Raw genomic sequence first — 19023 nt, 5'->3', positions numbered from 1 at the left:
TTAATGTGGTTAGGGTTCCTATGACCGCTTTGGCAGTGTAAGTAACACCACCTCACTCCATTGTCTCACATCCCTCTGTGTCTGTCCAGGGACATTAAAATAGCCCATCCCATCCCCCTGAAATGGAGATTAAAGAGGAAACATCTTGCACATCTTGAGCTTTGGAAACAGCCCAAAGAAAATCTGGTTGGAGGGTCATGAAAGGTATTTGTTGGGCTCTGAGAGTGAAGCTTGATGAGGAAGGGGACCAAAAATCAACACTTTTCTCACTGCCAGAAGATGGAGACCTGTACCTCCATTTACCAGCTCTGAGACTTACTAGCTGGGTGACTTTGGGCAATTACTTCACCTTCTGATCCTCTGTTTCTTCATCTATATAATAAAGATGATGTAGTTACAAAAACTAGATGAAGCAGTGTGTGCAACAAGAACTGTCTCTCACGCAGGAGTCACCCAGGGATTGTCAACTCTTCCCTCCTCGCTGTCTTGTCAAGACATGAAGGCCCTGGCCTCTTAATAATTATATAACCTTGATATTAACCATTGCTCTGGGTCTGAGAATCCCTTGGAAAGTTCTGTTAATCAAGGGACTTCAGTTTTTATTTACCCAGCATCCCTTTCCTCCTTTAGATAATGGCACCCCCTTACTTGGTGAGAAGTGCCCCTTTCCTCCATGTGGTTCTGGTGAAGCTGTGGATTCAGCACCACACCAGGGGGCAGTCATGACACCGTCAACCTGGCCTCACTGATTGAACCAGAGATGGGCACATGACTGAAGGTGAACCAGAGAGAGTTTATATTCAGGTCTGGCAGCCTGGAGCTCGCTCCCTTTGGGGTGAGTGGTCAAGTGGGGATGATAGAGCCTCTCTCACTGCAGGAAGACATGTCCACAGGAGAAAACAGAAGCAGAGTTAGATAGGAAAGCAAGACAGGGCTAATTTCTGGGAACATTGCTGTAATCCCTAGTGACCTGAGACTACTCTTAAACTTCCCAGTTCCATGAGCTAAAAGTTCTCCGTTTCTGTGTAAGCCTTTTGAGCTGACTTTCTATCACCTGCAGCTGGAAGAAGCTTTGAGGAAAACAGGGCTGAGTTTTTTCTAGTCAAGCGGTTGGGTGAAGCTTTTGTCCCAGTGATAGCCTTCCCAGCCAGAGCCTTTTGGCCATCGAGACCACAGAAGATCCCGTGCAGGAGTGGTGCCGCCACGGTGATGCTCTGTTTGCTGTTGCTCATGCTCTTCCAGGACGTAGGCACGAGCTCTGAGGGCTCCTTACGCTGCCTTCCTTCCTTACCTCCCAAGCTGTAACATCAGCACAGGTGCAATGTACCTTAACGATCCACCAGCACCATTTGCAACCATAGTCCAACACCTCCTATTAATCTCTGAGTGGATACCACTTGAAAGGTACGCTCCATTTCTCTTCACAAAACCATTTAACTGGATTATAGATGCCTGTGCTCACAATTTCTTCATCATTACGAACCATCATTGATGAGATGAAATGTGCTTTCTGTTGTGGCACTGGCACAGGAGCTTCCCCATCCTCACCTCTGTGTCCAAATTGCTTGCTCCCAGCCACATCTAAAACCTGTCCCTGGGTTTGTGCCCCATCACAGCCTGCCTCTCCCTTCTCTCCCTTCTCATAGGCCTGCCTGCCAGCCGGGCCTTCACATCTGGAATTTCTCCAAGCCTTGTCTAGCCCATTTCCCAACCAGGTCTTTTTCACAGATTCCCTGTGTTCTTCTGAACCAAATACATGGCTTCTTCCTGAAGCAGTCTCGAGGGATGGGCTTTGGAGTCAGATTTATGTTTGGGTTTCACTGCTATCAATTGCTAGTTATGACTCTAGACAAGCCTCAGTTTTCTCATCTATAAAATGGAGAAGTATGAGGGTGCCCAGGCAGGCCTGAGAGAAGATTCAGATACATTTGGCTTATGACCTCTTGGAACAGCTCCCTCCTCCTGGATCTGGCACTACTCAAGTATTTCCAGGGGAGCCCTACTTCCTCTCTCATTGTCTCCCTCCTGGCTCCTAGGAAATCATTGCCTCCTGGGTTTCCTCACACCACTTGGGTCCCTCAGTCTTCTTCTTCTCAGAGCTCTCTTCATTGTGTGCCTGGGTCCCAAGTTGGGTTCTCCTTAGAAGCAGACCTTGAAACAAGGGTTGGAATGTAAGTGATTTACTGGGGAGGTGGTCCTAAGACAAGCAGGTAAAATAGACATGTTGAGGCAGTGAGGTGAAGGAAGCCAGAGCAGAGATGAATGAGGAAGTAACTGCTGTGGGCAGCTGGGGCCGCATCCCAGGGAGACCCCTGGGAGGTGGTGTGGGACACACTTGAGTAAGAAAGCTAGACTGGTTACCCTCTACTTCCCATCAGCCATTGGCTGGGGACTGTTAACCCTGGGATTTGTGGCCTGCAGCAAGCTCAACCTGAGAGAAGGCCCTGGGGAAGAGAGTTTCAGTAAGATGCCATGGGCTTATTTGGAAACTGAGCCCTGAGCAGATATGGGAAGGACACTGAGGGCATCTGTCATGGCCCCCAAAATGCAGGGTTCGCCCTCTGTTCTCTTCTCTACCTCCACTCCGTGCTCGCCATGTACCCTGCCAGACGCTTTCTGACTTCAACACCCATCTGTCTACCAGCAATTCCTGAAGCTCTGGCTCCAGCTCTGCTCTCTCTCGGGTTCCAGGACTCTGGTCTCCACTGTCTTCTGAGCCTCTCCCCCAGGCTGTTCCATAGGCATTTTGAAGGAAATACTTTTGAAGCTAAACTCATCATCCTTTTCTTCCGACCCCACCCCAAACCTGATCTTCCTTTTATAGTATCGTTCTTGGTGAACAGCCCCACTATATTTCCATTCTCCTAAGCTAGAAGTTTCAGAGTCATCTTTTTGCAGCATCCCTGTGATTCATCCTCTTGTCATCAGATTCTCCTACTCCAGCCTATCCTATGTTTAGCTGCCAAAACTATTTTCATACATACTGCTCACACCACTTTGCTGTAAAATTGTCTATTATCTGTTGTAATAGAAACCTCTTGAGGTATCTGTCTTGCTCCAGTAACCCTTGTAACTTACCCCTATCTGCACAAAAGTGGGCTGATAGCTGCCATATTATCCCTAAGACTCTCCCCATTGTCACCATCACGGTTCATTGGACAAGCTGTGCTGGTCAGATTCTCCCAGGGATTCTGAATTGGAGCTAAAAGTTCTTGACTAAAGAGAAAGAGTAACTCGAGCTGGGGTTGGCAATATTTGCTTGGACACATGACCCAGGCTTGGCTGATCGGGGCACTCTACTCCTTGACTACAGTGATTGGTTCAGAAGGGTCCATGGCCCAACGCCAGGCCGAGCAGTCATCCCCTGAACTTCTGCTGGAACTTTCACATGAGAGGCTTGCTTCTGGCTGTGAACATTAGCTCTACAGATGATTTCAGTTGAGAGTGGCCATCTTTGCCTGCACTTCAGAATAGGCTTTTTGAAAATGAAGCCGTCACAGAAGAAAGTAGAGTGAAACAGAGTGCCAGGATCCCAAGGATGTCCCTTGACCCCTGCATCTAGCAGTGCCTGAAGTTGTGTTGAATCTAGACTTCTCCCACTTTTTCTTATGATAACTTATATAACATACAATTTACCATTTAAGCCATTTTTTAAGTGTACAGTGCAGAGGCATTAAGCGCATTCGCATTGTTGTGCAGCCAGCGCCACCACCCATCCCAGACCTTTGTCATCTTCCCCAGACTAAGACCGTTAGACAGCAGCTCCCCCACTCTTGCCTCCCCTCAATCCCTGGCAATTACCATTCTTTCTGTCTCTGTGGATTTGACAACTCTCAGCACCTCATATATGTGGAATCCTACAATGTTTGTCCTTTGGTGAGTAGCTCATTTCACTTACCACATCTTCAGGATTCATTCAGGTTGTAGCATCTGCCTAGACTTCCCACTGTTAAGAGCCAATAAATCTACATTGGCCTGAACAGTTTTGAGTTATATTTCTGTCACTTATGACCAAAAGAATTCCTGGCTAATATAACATAGATGTGAAGAGAGAAAGAAAAAATGAGACAAAAGGTAGAGGAGAGTCCCTCTGGAAAGCTTCCATCTCCTTTCTAGGCATGACTGCATGAGGCCCTTGAGGTCTCTAAAGACATATGACCATCTCTTTCTTTCTCTCTGTCTATCATATGAATTCATTTCTGTTAAAATGAAGAGCTGTAACCAACATCCTTCCTTGTTCCCTCTAAGGTAAAGCCTGAACGTCTCCAGTGTGGGATAAAGGGCCTCCATCTTTAAGTCCTGTCACCTTCAAGAGGATCCTATTCTTAAACCTCGCCGAAGCTCTTGCCGTTTACCGAATAATTCAGTATTTTTGGTGCCTCCCTCTCTGCCTAGAATGTCTCTCTTTTCCTAAGCAGAGAACTCCTACATAGCCTTTGAAACCCTACTCCTCTCTGTAGTTGCTCTGACTTCCTTTTAATTCTCCGAAGCCACAGACATTTTGCACTGCAACTGTTTATAGATTTCTTAGTCTTTAGATGAACAGCTCCAAGAGGGGATGGGTTGTATTTGTTTCTTTATATCCTAGACACAGCACAGTTGCTAACAGTGACTTTTTTTTTTTAATAAATGAACATTGAAAAACTATTTGATAAGACCCAATACTTGATATCTAAATACTGAGGGCTTGAAAAAATTGCTTACCATCTAAGTAGGTGAAATATGTTCCCTGAAGGCTTTTTTTAAAAAGGTATTTTCACTATTAATAAAAATCCAGAGTGAATCCTAAGCCCGGTACAGACAGAGTTAGCAAATATTTCCAAGAATGGAAACTCAGATAAATAATTCTTTGCCATATTTGGTCAGTTGTGGAATAGTGTTTTACCATGGTCTGACTTGCGCTTTGCAGCACGTATTCTTTTTAAGGATATACAATGTCGATTACTTGCTAATTATGTTGGATTATCCCTTAATCCTTATACTCCTGGGTGAACTCAAGAAATAATGGGTCATGACATCATGTGAAAATTCACCTTCTGTTGCTCTCTGGCATTGTCTCTTTCTTTTCCCTGTTCCCTGTATCTGTCTCTGCCTGATATATTTGGAAGACATTCGAGCTGGACAGTCCAGCTAAATGAGACATTTTGTTAATGTGCTGCCTTCTCCATAGATTGCTTAACAGTTAGATATTTTTCTTCTTGTGGAACACATAAAACCCTCACATAGACCCCTCTGGCCTACCACAGCTTTTTTTTTTTTTTTAAGATTTTATTTATTTATTCATGAGAGACAGAGAGAGAGATGCAGAGACACAGGCAGAGGGAGAAGCAGGCTCCATGCAGGGAGCCCGACGTAGGACTCAATCCTTGGTCTCCAGGATCAGGCCCTGGGCTGAAGGCAGCGCTAAACCGCTGAGCCACCCAGGCTGCCTGCTACCACAGCTTTTGAAAGGATAGAGGATCTTTGTCATTTAGAAAGTGTCATGTCTTTGATTTTTCTAACTGATGGTCTTGAGTCATAAGCACAGACTGTTTTCTCCAAATTTCTTTGTACACCTAATTCTTTCTTTTCCACAAAAGTAGCTTCTTTTAAGGAAAAAAAAAGATTTTATTTATTTGTTTCAGGGAGAGAGAGGGAGAGACAGACAGACAGCACAAGTGGGGGAGAGAAGAGGCAGAAGGAGAGGGAGAGATAGACTTAGACTCCACACTGAGCATGGAGCTTGACCCTGGGCTCAATCCCAGGACCCTGAGATCATGACCTGAGCCAAAAATCAAGAGCCACCCGCTTAGCTGACTGAGCCACCCAGGACCCCACAAAGGTAGCTTTTTAAAATTTTGGTAATATACATGCTCATTTTGGGCAATTTAGAAAATTCAGGAAAAAAAAAAGAAAGGGATTATCATTAATAATTGCATAATCCCATGATCAGAGCCTGATTTTTGTTAAGATGTTGGCATATTTGCTATTGCTAAGATATTGGTTTATCTCCCTCTATTGTAGTATTTTTAAAAACATCTCCACTGAGGTATCACTGGCATAAAATAAGCTGTGCATACCGAAAGCATACCATTTGATGACTTTGGACATATTTCCACATTTGTGAAACCATCACTACAATTGAGATAATGAACATCACTCCAGAGTTTCCTAGTGCCTCCTTGGTCATCTGTCCCTGCTGGTCCTTCCCACCCCCAGGTATCCACTGATCTACTTTCTTTCACTAGAGATTCGTTTGCATTTTCCAGAAATTTATGTAAGTGGAATCATACACTGTGTACTCTTTTTTGTCTGGCTTCTTTCACCACTCAGCATAATTATTTTGAGTTTCATCCACACTGTTGTGTGTTCGTTCCTTTTTAATTAATGACTCATATTCTATAGTGTGGATGTACCGCACTCTGTGGACTTGTGAACCGACATCTGGCGTGTTTCCAGCTATTAGAAATGAAGCTGCTGCAAATATTCGTGTACAAGAATTTCTGGACTTTTATTTCTCTTGGGTAAATACCTAAGAGTGAAATGGCTGGCTCATATGGTAGGTGCATTGTTTACTTTTTTTTCAAGGAACTGACAAAGTTTTTTCCCAAGCAGTTGTATCATGTTACATTTCCATCAGCAATCAGTATTGACATTTCCAGTCCTTGGCATCACTGTCACTTGGTATAGTCCATCTTTTTAATTTTAGCCATCCTCAGGATCAAGTCCATGCTCTGGCCCTGCCTCTGCTCTAGCCTCATCTCCCACTGCTCCCTGCTGATATTTTATGTGCACGATCATGCTCCCTTGCTACCCCCTGACTACCCAAGCCCCTACAGACACATGTTGCTCACCTCCATGAGCCTGGACTTTAGCTGTGAGACTTGCCTCTTCTCTGTGTTCCTACTGTACTCCGGGAGCTACCTCCATGCACAGAGTGTCACGTTGCCTTTACCACATCGCACTGTAAGTACCACTTGTGTCTCTCCCATCAATATGTAAATAGCTTAAGAAAAGGCACTGTGCCTTGGTTTCTAGAACCAAGAGTTATTTGACGATCTAAACATGGTATCAGAAATTACCAGGGCAGAAATGACCATTGGAAATCATCCAGGTGAGCATTTCCTCACCCAGACTCAGAGCCGATGACTATAGATAGTTTCTACCTATGTCTCTGGAATGAGGGAAAGGGCCGGAATTAATGTAAGGCCTTACTCTTTTGTCCTGGCAGGGATCATTGGTGGATACTATTTAAATAGGGGGTAGGAGGTGGAGGGAAAGGTTATTAAGAACAGCATCTGAGAATGAGACTATGATTATCTCAGTATCTCCCCACAAAATACTTGTTAAAAGGAAAAATAAAAACTAGAGTAGAGAAGATGCCTGGGTAGCTCAGTCAGTTGGGCGTCCAACTCTTGATTTCGGCTCAGGTCATAATCTCAGGGTCATGAGATCGAGCCCCGAGTCAGGCTCTGTGCTCAGCAGGGAGTCTGCTTGAGATTCTCTCCCTTTCTCTCCCTCTGTCCCTCCCCCTGGTCACATGCATTCTCTTTCTCTCTCTCTCTCTCAAATAAATAAATAAATATTTAAATGAAATCTACAAAAAAGATACACAAGAATGTGAATATATTTACTACCGCTGAACTATACACTTAAAAATGGTTAAAATGGTAAATTTTGTGTTGTGTCTATTTTACCATGATAAATAAAATAGACAAGAGGAAAAAAACTATACGGTAGAAAAACTGGACAATAAATACCTTAATTGAGTGGTCAAAATTAACATCACTGATCAAGGCAAATGGACACCATGGGCTTATAGATGTGAGACCTGAGAAGGGCCCATTAGCATTTACATAGCATTCCAGAAAAAGTACATAACCACAATCCAACCATGGGGAGTCATGAGGCAGACCCAAATTAAAGGTCAGGCTATACAATAACTGGCCTGTATTCTTGAAACATATCAATGTCATAAAAGGTAAGGACGGTTCCAGGTTAAAGCATGACAACTAAATGTCATATGTGAATCTGGATCAGCTCCTGCCCCAGACAAAAAAGAAGTTTCCTTCTTCCTTTCCTTCTCCCTCTTCCCTTGTCTTCCTCCTTCTTCCCCTCCTCCTCCTCCTTGTTTTTAAGCAAAGCACTTTATAGAGATAGCTGGTAAACTTGGAATTTTATCTATTACATTAGAATAAAATGTATTCCTTTTCCTGAGTGTGCTAACTGTACTATTGTTATGGTAGAGGCTCTCCTTGTTTTTAGGAAATACACACTGAGCTTTGTATTTGGGGGGAAGGTGCACAACCTACTCTTAAGTAGTTCAGAAGTAATCTGAGTTAATGCTAGAGCCCATGTGGCAAAGTGTTACAAATGGATGACTCTGTATGAAAGATATGCAGGCATCCTTTGTACTGTCCTTGCAAACTTTTCCTTAAGTTATGAAAGTACTTCAAGATGAAAAAATTTTTAAAATTGCCTGGGGATTGATGCAATAAATGTCATATCCATACAAGGTAATGTGTGGCAGCGATCAAAAATAATGAAAAGAAATATATTTATCGATGTGAAAACAAGTTCCTGACTTAGAATTGATTGAAGAGAGCAAGTTGCAGTACTCTCTTGGTTTTATTCAGAATAAAACAAAAATCTCCTTTTCTGAAGAACAGTCTGGAAAGATGTGTACCAAAATGTCAGTGCTGGTCATTGCTGAGTTAGGAAATAAAGGGTAATTTAAATGTTCCTTTTTAGGTTGATCTCTGTTTTCTCTTCTTTCTACACTGCACATGCATTAATTGTGCCACAAAATTAATTAGTAAATATTGTAAAGAAACAAAGGATACAAAAAGCTTTGAAGCCATGCACAGGCGTGGACTGATGGGGGGCCCTCTGAGCTGGGGTATTTGCCTTCTTCAGTCACCTCTTTTCCTGGTAGAAGCTTGACATTCTACCAATTTCCAACATCACCCTGTGGTGATCTAAAGAAGAAAACCCTGTATCCCCCATCCTCTGTCTCCTGCGGCTCCACCTTCTTAAGATAGAGCCCTCAGAGACTCATTCTGGTGTATTTGGTATTCTAGATTGCTCTTTGTGTATTCTTTGTGTTTCCTGCCACCAGGTGGATTTAAGGTAGGTTTTTTCAGCTGCTTGTTCTCCCAGTGTCCCTAACTAATGGCGAGATGCTGTATTTTAGGGATGTCCCTGAGTGTTGTGCGTAGGGGAAATGTCACCCACCTCCTTCTCTTGCGTTCCCACCTGCTCACAGCAGGCGCAAGAATGATCACTACATCCCTGGCCTGCTGAATTTGAGGGCTTGGAAGATGGAACAATCTCGCTTTTCAGAGATGCCTTCTTTGAAATCTCTCACTCTAACTTTGCTGCAGGTCCTGCACTCTAACTTTGCTGCAGGTCCTGCAAAGATAAAAAGCACGACAGTTATGATATCATCAGTGTGTAGGTTAAAAGTTTCCCTCTCCCCTCGTCTGTCTTGCAGAGCCATCTCTAATGGTTGATTCAGCTTCTGGATGTCCCAGAAAATCGGATCATCGTCTACCACATTTACCCTTTAAGACTATGTTTTCCTGTTAATTGAGCATAATGTCACAGTCTTCTTATTTTTATTCAAAATGTTTTAATGAATTTGTTCCACTTCCTTCATTTTCTTGTCTTGAGTTCTTCATCAGCCCCTTTAACGTTCAGTTTCTGAACACAGATTTGGAGATTTTTGCTTATTATATATTGTACCTCTTGAGACATGTTGGATTTTCTTGTCATTTTGACACTGATTTACCAGAATGAACTTCCTGCGAGAACACTGTTGCGAAGAAATTGTTCTGCTCTGACAGCAGATGATTGTCATTAGTTTTGCTCAGTTTGGGGACCCGGTGCATACGCTGTGGAAATTGCAGTGGTGATGATCTGCAGTCCACTGGGTCTGGGCATTTTCTTAATGTGAGCTACCGCCAGCTCATTGCATCAGCTTCTTATGTTTGGAGATAGGCAACCTGGTTTAAAAATATCATTTTTATTATTTAGTTTTATATTGCCAAGTGACAAGATAAGCACAGCATGGAGTAAAGCCTTGCTTAGATATTTGTTCAGTCTCATGTCTTCCTGGACCTTAGTTCTAAGGACTCTTTCTTGTTGTTTTTCTCTTGATCTCATTTGTCCTTTAAAATAAAGCCAATATGTGCTAAAACTAACGGAAGGAAAAACTCAGTATTCCTCAGGTCATGCTTGTTCAAAATATCCCTTTCATCCCTTTGGGAAATAAAACAGCTTAAAAGTTTGCAAATGAATTTATTTGCATGGTCATTTCCTTTAGGTTTGGAATAATATTCTTGAAGTACTTGGAAACCCTGGACCTAAAATTATACTCTGCTAGAAAGTGGGAAAATAGCCCCAAAGACTAGAAGGTAGTTGGAGGAGGCCCCACTTTTGCTATAGGTGCTGTTATTATCAAACACTGACCTTTGTGAGATGTGGAAGCCAATCAGCCAAGAAGGCACAGATTTTGGTCCTTCGAACCCTTCCCTGAATGTCTCTGGAGCCACAGCTTTTCATCCCATCGCTGCCACCTGGCCCAGTTCTCATCATCCCCTTGTTTCCTCACTAGTGCCTCTACATCCACTCTGGCCTTCTGCAGCCTGTTCCCTAAAGGGCTGTGCTTGAAATGCAAATGTGATCATGACTCGGCTTCCCTCTAAAGCTCCACATGGCTCCTCATTCTGTTCGGGCTAAAATCCAGTTTGTGCATGATTGGGCCCAACCTTCCTCTCCCACGTCATCCACCACCATTCTCCGCTCCAGCCCTGTGGTCCTGCCACAGGGCCTCACTGGCCTCCCTTCGGTCCCTTAGAAGCTCTGTTCTCCCACCTGCCTCCATCTGGGGTGGGGGGGGGGGCTCCTTCATTACAGCATCTCATACGACCCTATCTCTCTCCTGCTGAACACTCACCTTCAGTTTGTTTCCACATATTCATTATTGTCTCTCTTTGATGAAGCTCCACTTGAGAAGAGAACCGATCACTGCCATGGTGCACCAAACCCAGAGATGTGGTTAAGTCAGAAAAACTCAAGATGTGGTCTAGATTGATTTGCCGGTTTCCATCGAAGAGAATTAATTCCACAAATGGGTGTGCTTACACCATTGCCAGACGGACCAGGCAAGACTTTGTGCCTCTTGAGTAAATTCCTGTCTGTTATAACAATGCAGCAAACATTAGTTCAGTTCTATAGTATTTACTATGCAAGTTACATTGGCTCAAACTTATTCTGACTCAGTTGCAGGACCCATCCTCTCTTCCCTTTCATTTGACTCTTCCTCGAAGCTTCTGAAGTGTGGCAGCCGCCAAGCCTCATCCAGCCTCTGCTCTTCCTTTTGCTGTTGTCCGCTGTCCTAAAACCACCAAAAGGAACAATCCAGAGGCCTTTCTCCACAGTTCCCCTGGGAGATCACCAGCGTCCACACACTGGCTGGTTACCCGGGTCCTTACACATGGAGTCTTCCCAAAGTAAAGGAAAAGTTTGGCCCAAAGACGAATGTAAGTCTCCACTACCCTAGAGGCCAAAACTGTTCACAAAGGTTCAAAAACTAAACAAGCAGCAATAACAACAAAAAACTTTAAGTTTTAGAAATCAGCCAAGACATATAAAATACGCATCACCTTATTTAATTTACACAAAAGTCCAGGACTGTGTTATTATCTCTGTTTTAGAGATGAGAAAACACTGAGGCTCTGGGACATTGACTCCCCAACACAGCGCCAGGGCCACGATTAAACCCAGATCTAACCATGTTTGCTCTTAACCAGTGCAGGCTGCCGTCGGTGGGAATGGCTGACATTGCATATGATTAATTTCAATGAGCTCTGTTGTCCAGAATCATCCTGTAAGGCAAAATCATCCAATAGGCTTGACTGAAGATAAAGTATTTATAGAAAGACACACACTGCATTCCTCCGTGTTAGTTTTATCATCTTAATCTCTTAACTTCAGACATGCTCACATGTAAGGTATATTCCCCCAAGTCTCTATTTCTCCTTGTAGCATATAACCTACTAACACCACCTGGGCAGGGGCCTCCTTGTGCAGACTCCCCAGAGCTGATATCCCTTTCAGCTGCCCGTGTGATGCTCTTTGAGGACTTGGCATGGCCCTAAGGTCATGCTGCCAAGCTTGTGCTTATTCTTAGTTTCAGGAGGGTGGGATAGACTTATTGCCAGAATCCTGCTCTGGCACTCCAGGTAACTGACCACAAGCTAAAGCCAGTTATGCTATTTATAGTGAGTGACAAAAATAGCCTCATCCCTTTGAAAGGTGCGCCGGTGCCATATGCCCGCTGGCCTCCTACCATCTGAAAGATGCTTTTCTCCAGACCTCAGATGGCAGCAGGGCTTCTGATACAGACCCAGAAGCACCATGGTGCACACATCTGCCCCAGGTGCACCCAGAGCATGCGGAGACACCAGTGCGGGGCTTTGGCACGGGGATCAAGCTAGAACCTAGTTATGGACTCAAGGAATGAGGCAGGAGCTTAGGAAGAGGGGAATGAGGTGACGCTGACTCCAGTTGTCGGAGTTGGGTAGAGTCAGGGTAGGAACATGAGCATCGCTTACCTCTTCCTGAGCCATGAGCATCCACAGACCCATTGGTCTCAGCCCAAGGCTGGGTGTAAAAGGTTAACGGACCCAGCTGAAAGGGCTGGAGTGAGAGTAGAGTGTAGGCCATGTTCCTTCCTAGCTGCACGTAGGTGAGCAGATTACTTTGTCTCTCTGAGCTGTTTCCTTATCCAAAGTGGTTGGCCTAGAGAAGCCACTGCTGTGCCAGGTGTGTGCCTCAGAATCCCCTGGAAGCTTGTCAAAATCAGGATGCCCAGACCCTTGCAGACTGATTTGGGAGGTCCAGGGGGATACTGGGAATCTGGTTGTTTCCTAGGTTCCCTAGGAGATTGTGATCCACACCAATGTTGGAGAGCCCTGTACTAGATGAACACAAGGGGTCTTCCCAAACATCCCTAAAGTGTTCTAAAGTTTACCCAGTTGGCGATAAGAAAGCACAGATGGTAGGCATTTGCCTCACACAGTGATTGGGTGGCATCAGAATCAGACACTTTATCAGTCACTTGCTGCACCCCAAGAAATAGCCAACTGGGAGCTTATCCAAAGCCAGTTTTTCATGTGAGTTCATACCCTTCTCCATTCTCTCCTAGGCAACCTCTCCCGCTCATGGCTTAATTACCATCTCTCCCAGAGGTCACAAACTGGGGGCCAGAAAGACAAACCTAGGCTAGCCACACACAAGTTTTATTTAGTCTGCCCAGTATTTTTTAAAGTCTATTTCGTGTACGGTCAGACTGGGTATTTACTTTCTGGCTCACCACGAGCCCACCACACCCAAGTGTGGCACACCCATCCAGCTTCAATCCTTTACATTACCTGCCTAGACCCCAATTTTAGATTTAATGCGGTGTCTTTACTCCTGTGTCCAGCACCGACCTCTCTCTGAGCATTGGGCCCATATACCCACAGGTCTCTTGGGGACAGAATCCAGTTGTGTATTTAATGGAAGACCTGGCACATTGGACAGGGCAGGGTAAACATTAGTGATATTATTATCCTTACTGTGCACCTCCTCTTGTCTTGTGGGCACCTCAGTTTATCCTAGTGTTCAAAACAGAGCCCAGGACTTTCCTAACCTTCACCCCCGGTCTCTCCACGTTCCCTCTTTCCACAAATGAAATCACCAGAAAGCAGGCCCTTCATCTAGGGCCGTTTTGGGCCCTTTTGTCTCCTTCAGTCTGACTTGACATCAGACCTTGTGCAAAATCTCTTTTGGTTCCATTCCATTTTCTCCGACTCACTGTCACTATCCTAGCCCATGCCACTACTGCCTTTGCCAGGACTGTGGTAGTTGCTGGATTATTCTCCTGGGGACATTATTGTTTCTAACCATTGCTCAGTTCAAAGCCACATGCTCATTAAACAACTTGATCTTGCCTCAGCCTTGCATACAGCCCATTTACTGGCTTTCTGTTGGCCCAGGATAGATTCCCAACAAGATCCTCCCGGTCTGGCTCCTGCCTTCTCCCCAGCCTCCTCTGGCAGTCTGTGTTCCAGCCATCTGGGACTTGTGTTATCCCTGGGATGTGCCCTACTATCTCTGGCCGCTGGGCCCTTACATATGCTGTTCCTCCTCCTGGAGGACTCTTCCCCTTACTATTCATTTAAATAGTTGTGACATTTTCTTTATGTTCCACTTAGCTCTTACTTCCTCAGAAAGTCTTCCCTGATACCCAAGATCGAGTCAGGCCTCCTGCTACGAGCTTGCAGAGCCCCTGTGCCTTCCCTGGCATAGCATTCATCACACGGCAACATGATGGCATGCTCTCTAGACCAAGAAAGGCTACACGAGGGCAGGAATAGTCACTCTCTAGGTTGTTCCCTGCTCTCTCTTCTATGCCTAGCACATGTATGGAACAAAGTAGTGCACGAAGTGTGTAAAGAAAGGGAGAGAAAACAAAGAAGGGAAGCATGGAAGAGGAACCAGAAAGGAAGGCAACTAGCCACTCCTTCTTTCCAAAGGGAGGACAAGAGCGCACACATCGCACCCCCAACCTCAATCTCCTAAAATTGAGAATTTATGAGAGCAGGAATTCTCTTACTCAGTGCTGTGCCCTCAGTATCTCACAAAGAGTAAGTGTGCTGTGGAGGTCATTCTAAGAACGTCTTGACCTAGATTATAACCCATAAAATAACCAGTCAGAGAACTACTATTTTTTTGTAACACACCTTGAGCAATCACTTAACTTCAGAGTATGTACATATATACATATATGTACATATATAAAGTCTGATAAAAATTCAAATCTTAAAAAAAAGAAAGAAAGAAAAGAAACAATAGATAAATTTCACACCAAGTACCCTGTTGTTACCACCAGGGAAATCAGATTGGATTATGAACTTGCCAATAGGAGGTCTATTGTCCAAACACAATAACACTGACTTGCAACACTTAAGGAAAATGTAATTCTTAAAGGCATAGAAACACTTAACATGCAGTTCATCCGCTGGACTCAAATGGAGATTTGGGCTACACCATCTAGTAAGCCAGAATGGAGGAGAAAGTGTGAACTTTGACCCTCGAGAGCCTGAAGTTTGGGCCTAAGCCACTACTTACTGCGCACTTGCCTTTGGGAGATTGATTCAACCTCTCCTCTTGACTTTTTCCCTGTAAAATGGAAAAAATGAGACCTGCCTTGCAGGGTTGTTTGGAAGATTAAATATAAAATGTAAAGCACCTGGCACAGCCCTGGCGACCAGATGCCCATAGATGAGACTGTTGCAAGTACCTCTGCATTTCAGTTATTTAAGGGTATGATGGTTCGGCTCAGAGATACAAGGAGCTCATGAAATACTCCTCTCCCTGTGGGAAGAGGCATTATTTCTTTACTGTCAGTGTCCTAAAAGAATGAGAAAACCAGTGGCAGAGAAACAGGAAAGCAATAGCAACAAAGAAGCATGGGAATGAAAATACAAGAATTGGATTCTCACTGGATCTTGGAGTCAAGGCTTTTCTTTCCTTGTTTCCCTTCTCCCTCTCTGGTATTCCTGGGGAAGCCTCCTCAGTGAGGGTAACCAGGAGTGGGATCCTAATGGACAGAAGGAGTTTTGCTTTTCTAGGCTACTCATCACTCTGGTGCTTTTTTATTTTTTTATTTTTAAATTTATTTTTTTTAATTTATTCATGAAAGAGAGGCACACAGAGAGAGGCAGAGACATAGACAAGGGGAGAAGCAGGTTCCCTGTGGGGAGCCCGATGCAGGACTCAATCACAGGACCCCAGAACCACGACCTGAGCTCAAGGCAGATTCTCAACCACTGAGCCACCCAGGCATCCTACTCCGGTGGTTTTTTTAAAAATAAAATTCATATTCAGACATCTTTAAAAATAACTTTTTTTTTCTTATTTCAAAGGCAAATCGTGTTCATTCTGGAAAATTCATACAAGCAAAAAGAAGAAAAAAGTTAGCCAAAAACTCCACTGCTAGATGACTACTGAAAACGTTTTTTGGAGTCTATCCTTTCAAATTTCAAAATGTTTTCTAGGCAATAAGTACATCAACCAATATGTCTTATATGACACATGAGATCAGATGGTACATACCATTCTGTAACCTGATTTTTCTCACTGAACAGCTTTCCTTTTTTTTTTTTTTTTAAGATTTTATTTATTTATTCATGAGAGACACACAGAGAGAGGCAGAGACACAGGCAGAGGGAGAAGCAGGCTCCATGCAGGGAGCCTGACGTGGGACTCGATCCCGGGTCTCCAGGATCACACCCTGGACCTAAGGCAGGTGCTCAACCGCTAAGCCACCCAGGTGTCCCTCTGAACAGTTTTCCATGTCAGCAAAGGAACATTATCTAATGTCACCATGGGCGACATCGGCAGGTGCCTGGGGTGGCTGGCCGCAGGTATTTGCCATGCCCTCCCTGGGTGCAGACTGGTGGCTTTTCTGTGAACAGTGATTCACTGAACGACTTGGTAGTCAAACCTTTCTGCAGCCCCTGATTGTTCCCTTACAATGAATTCCCACATTCATAGTTTATTTTCTCAAGAAAAGAAAACAGTAAGACAGTGCATTGAAAATGTTTAGGTCGTAAGTGGGCCTTACAGGTAGCAGTGGTGGGGAGACTATCATTCAGCATTATGCTTTTATTTCTGATCCTGTTCAACTTCCAAATTTATCTCAAGGCAACCTCATTTCTAGTCAACTGACTTAAAAAATAAATAAGACACAGCCACTGTCTTTTAAAGAAATGATAATCTAATAGCACAGATAAGAGACACGGTAAACATCTGTATAAGTGAGTTTTCTCTCTCAACTTGATGCCAAAGTTCCTTAGCTATTTGCAATAAGAAGAAGGGTAAGATGGAATTGATAATACTAATAATAGCCCATGGTTGATGAGCGCTTATATATCTAGGAACTGTTCGTGTAGGACAATGCTCACTGTGTTAAGTGACGTGCGTCACTGATTTCTACTGCTAGCCCCTGGGGTAGGTGTTATGGTTATGAACATTCTGTTGTATAAATTGTGATACAAGGTAGTGAAATAATTTGCCCAGGTAACTCAGCTAGTGAATGGTGGCCCTCTGAGGCTAGAGCCCTTTACTCTGAAACATATTCTTGGGCTGGGAGAGAGGGTCACAGGAGCCTGGAATAAGCATTGTCATTCAACCTTCCAGATACTGCGGCCTGAAAACCAGCTTGCTGACATCTCCCATGGTAGGGTTCATGGTGACCAATCAGTGTACCTTCCACAAACCGATCAGCTTTCCTCAGGTCCCAGTGGCTGCTTTGGCTGTGGAGAAAATGGGTCACTCCAGCGTGCATTACCGCCTGGCTCTGTTCCCACCTAAGGCCACCAAGGAGCTGCCTTCTGTCAATCACTGGGACCTCAGTGATGGCTTTTTCTTTGGCCACCCCAAGCTGGCCCATTTTGAATCTTTAGCCTGTGCCACTGGGTCTTCAGTCCATGTCTTTGTAAATCCAGCCACCAGCAAACCAATGGGCCTTCCAGAAGACTTCAGGAAGGGCCTTCTGAGGCTAATGAGCGCAGCTTCTGTGTGAATCATCTGTGGAAGTTTGCTCATCAGAAAATAAAATTCTGTTTATCTTCTAAAACGCTTTCTTTAGATTTCCTTGGCATACCTTTTAACCCTCAAAATGACTGTCAGTTCCTTAAAAGTTTTTGTAAACAGAGTCATCTGGCTCCACTGATCAAGCGTCTGTTTGTGTCCGGCCAGGAGCAGAGTGCTTTACACAGAGTCTCCCCCAGACACCCGGTGGGACAGGTAGTACTCTTATGGCCTTTTTCAGAAGGGGAAAAGGAGGTTTGCAGAGTCAAAACAATTGGCCCAGAGTCCTCCAGCTGGGGAGTCCATCTGATTCTCAGTCTCCCGGGTGTGCTCTCTTGCGTGCGCCTTTATGGCTAATATCCTAGCAGCACGGCCACACACGTCCCTGGGTTGGGATCACTACCCATCTGATAGGACTGGTTAAATCTGCTCAGCTTCTTACTGGTAATAACGATGTGACCTCTATTTTTTTTTTTTAAGATGAGAACATAAAAAAGAAAAAAAAACCAACAATACCTTTCTTTCATGTATTTAAAACAAGCAACCCTCTGACAGTTTTCTGATCCACAACTTCGCTTACTCACTCCTGCCATGGGCAGAAACCTAAAAGTAAGCACAAATAAGTAGTGTCTGCAGCTGAACCGTGTAAGGACCCTGCTTGGCATACTAATAAAAATGGTTACGTTTTGCTGAGCACTGGCTTTGTAAAGTACTTTCTGGGCATTTCCTTGATCAATCCCCATTCCTCTTCTCGGAGGTAGGGATTACTGTGGCCATTTTTCAGATGAGATCACGGAGGTTTTAAAGTGAACTTGCTAGAGTAGGAGAAGGAGTTCTAGTCTAACCTTTGCTTGAATCCGGAGAAAGGGAGAACCACAAGCTGACTCTCTCTGAGCCTCAGTTTCCACCTCTGAAAACAAGACCCCACATGACCTTTTTCAGTTGGGGCCCTGGATGGTTTTTGTTTTGTTTTGTTTTGTTTTGTTTTTGAAATTGCAGAGAGCTCTTTTGATCTGCTTTTGAATTAAGTTCTGAATCCCTGTTGCATACGCACAGGGCTTTGGAATGTTGTCACCACGATAAAAACAAACAAACAAACAAAAAAAACAGTGCTGAGTGCGATTCCTTTGACATTTAATGCAGTCTGTTTCCTCCAGTAGTAGATCCATCTTGCATAGAACATCTTGCACAAGAAGGGAAGACTATGAACCAGCAGCCAGTATCCATAGGAATGGCCTGCCTGAGGGCTCCCACTTGCTCAGAAAGGGCCTTAAGAAAAACTCCTGAGGTCAAACTCTCCCTCTTTGCAAATGACATGATACTATATGTAGAAAACCCAAAAGACTCCACCCCAAGATTGCTAGAACTCATACAGCAATTCGGCAGTGTGGCAGGATACAA

At 44.2% G+C, this 19023-nt stretch overlaps 1 protein-coding gene across 10 annotated transcripts in view; it reads left to right on the top strand.

The window, feature by feature from the left end:
- LOC112930601 (uncharacterized) overlaps window positions 1-17668 on the top strand; it is a 171356-nt gene extending 153688 nt beyond the window's left edge. For all 10 annotated transcript variants that reach the window (XM_072759062.1, XM_072759064.1, XM_072759060.1 and 7 more), the window contains one exon: window positions 17230-17668. In XM_072759062.1, the coding sequence (XP_072615163.1) occupies window positions 17230-17614 (385 nt within the window). In that variant the 3' untranslated portion in view covers window positions 17615-17668. The remainder of the gene's footprint in view (window positions 1-17229) is intronic.
- The last annotated feature ends 1355 nt before the right edge of the window (window positions 17669-19023 follow it).

This window comes from Vulpes vulpes, chromosome 5 (genome assembly GCF_048418805.1).
Source record: "Vulpes vulpes isolate BD-2025 chromosome 5, VulVul3, whole genome shotgun sequence".
Lineage (NCBI taxonomy): Eukaryota > Metazoa > Chordata > Mammalia > Carnivora > Canidae > Vulpes > Vulpes vulpes.
The sequence above is the reverse complement of the archived record's forward strand: the minus strand, read 5'-3'. Positions and strand labels throughout refer to the sequence as shown.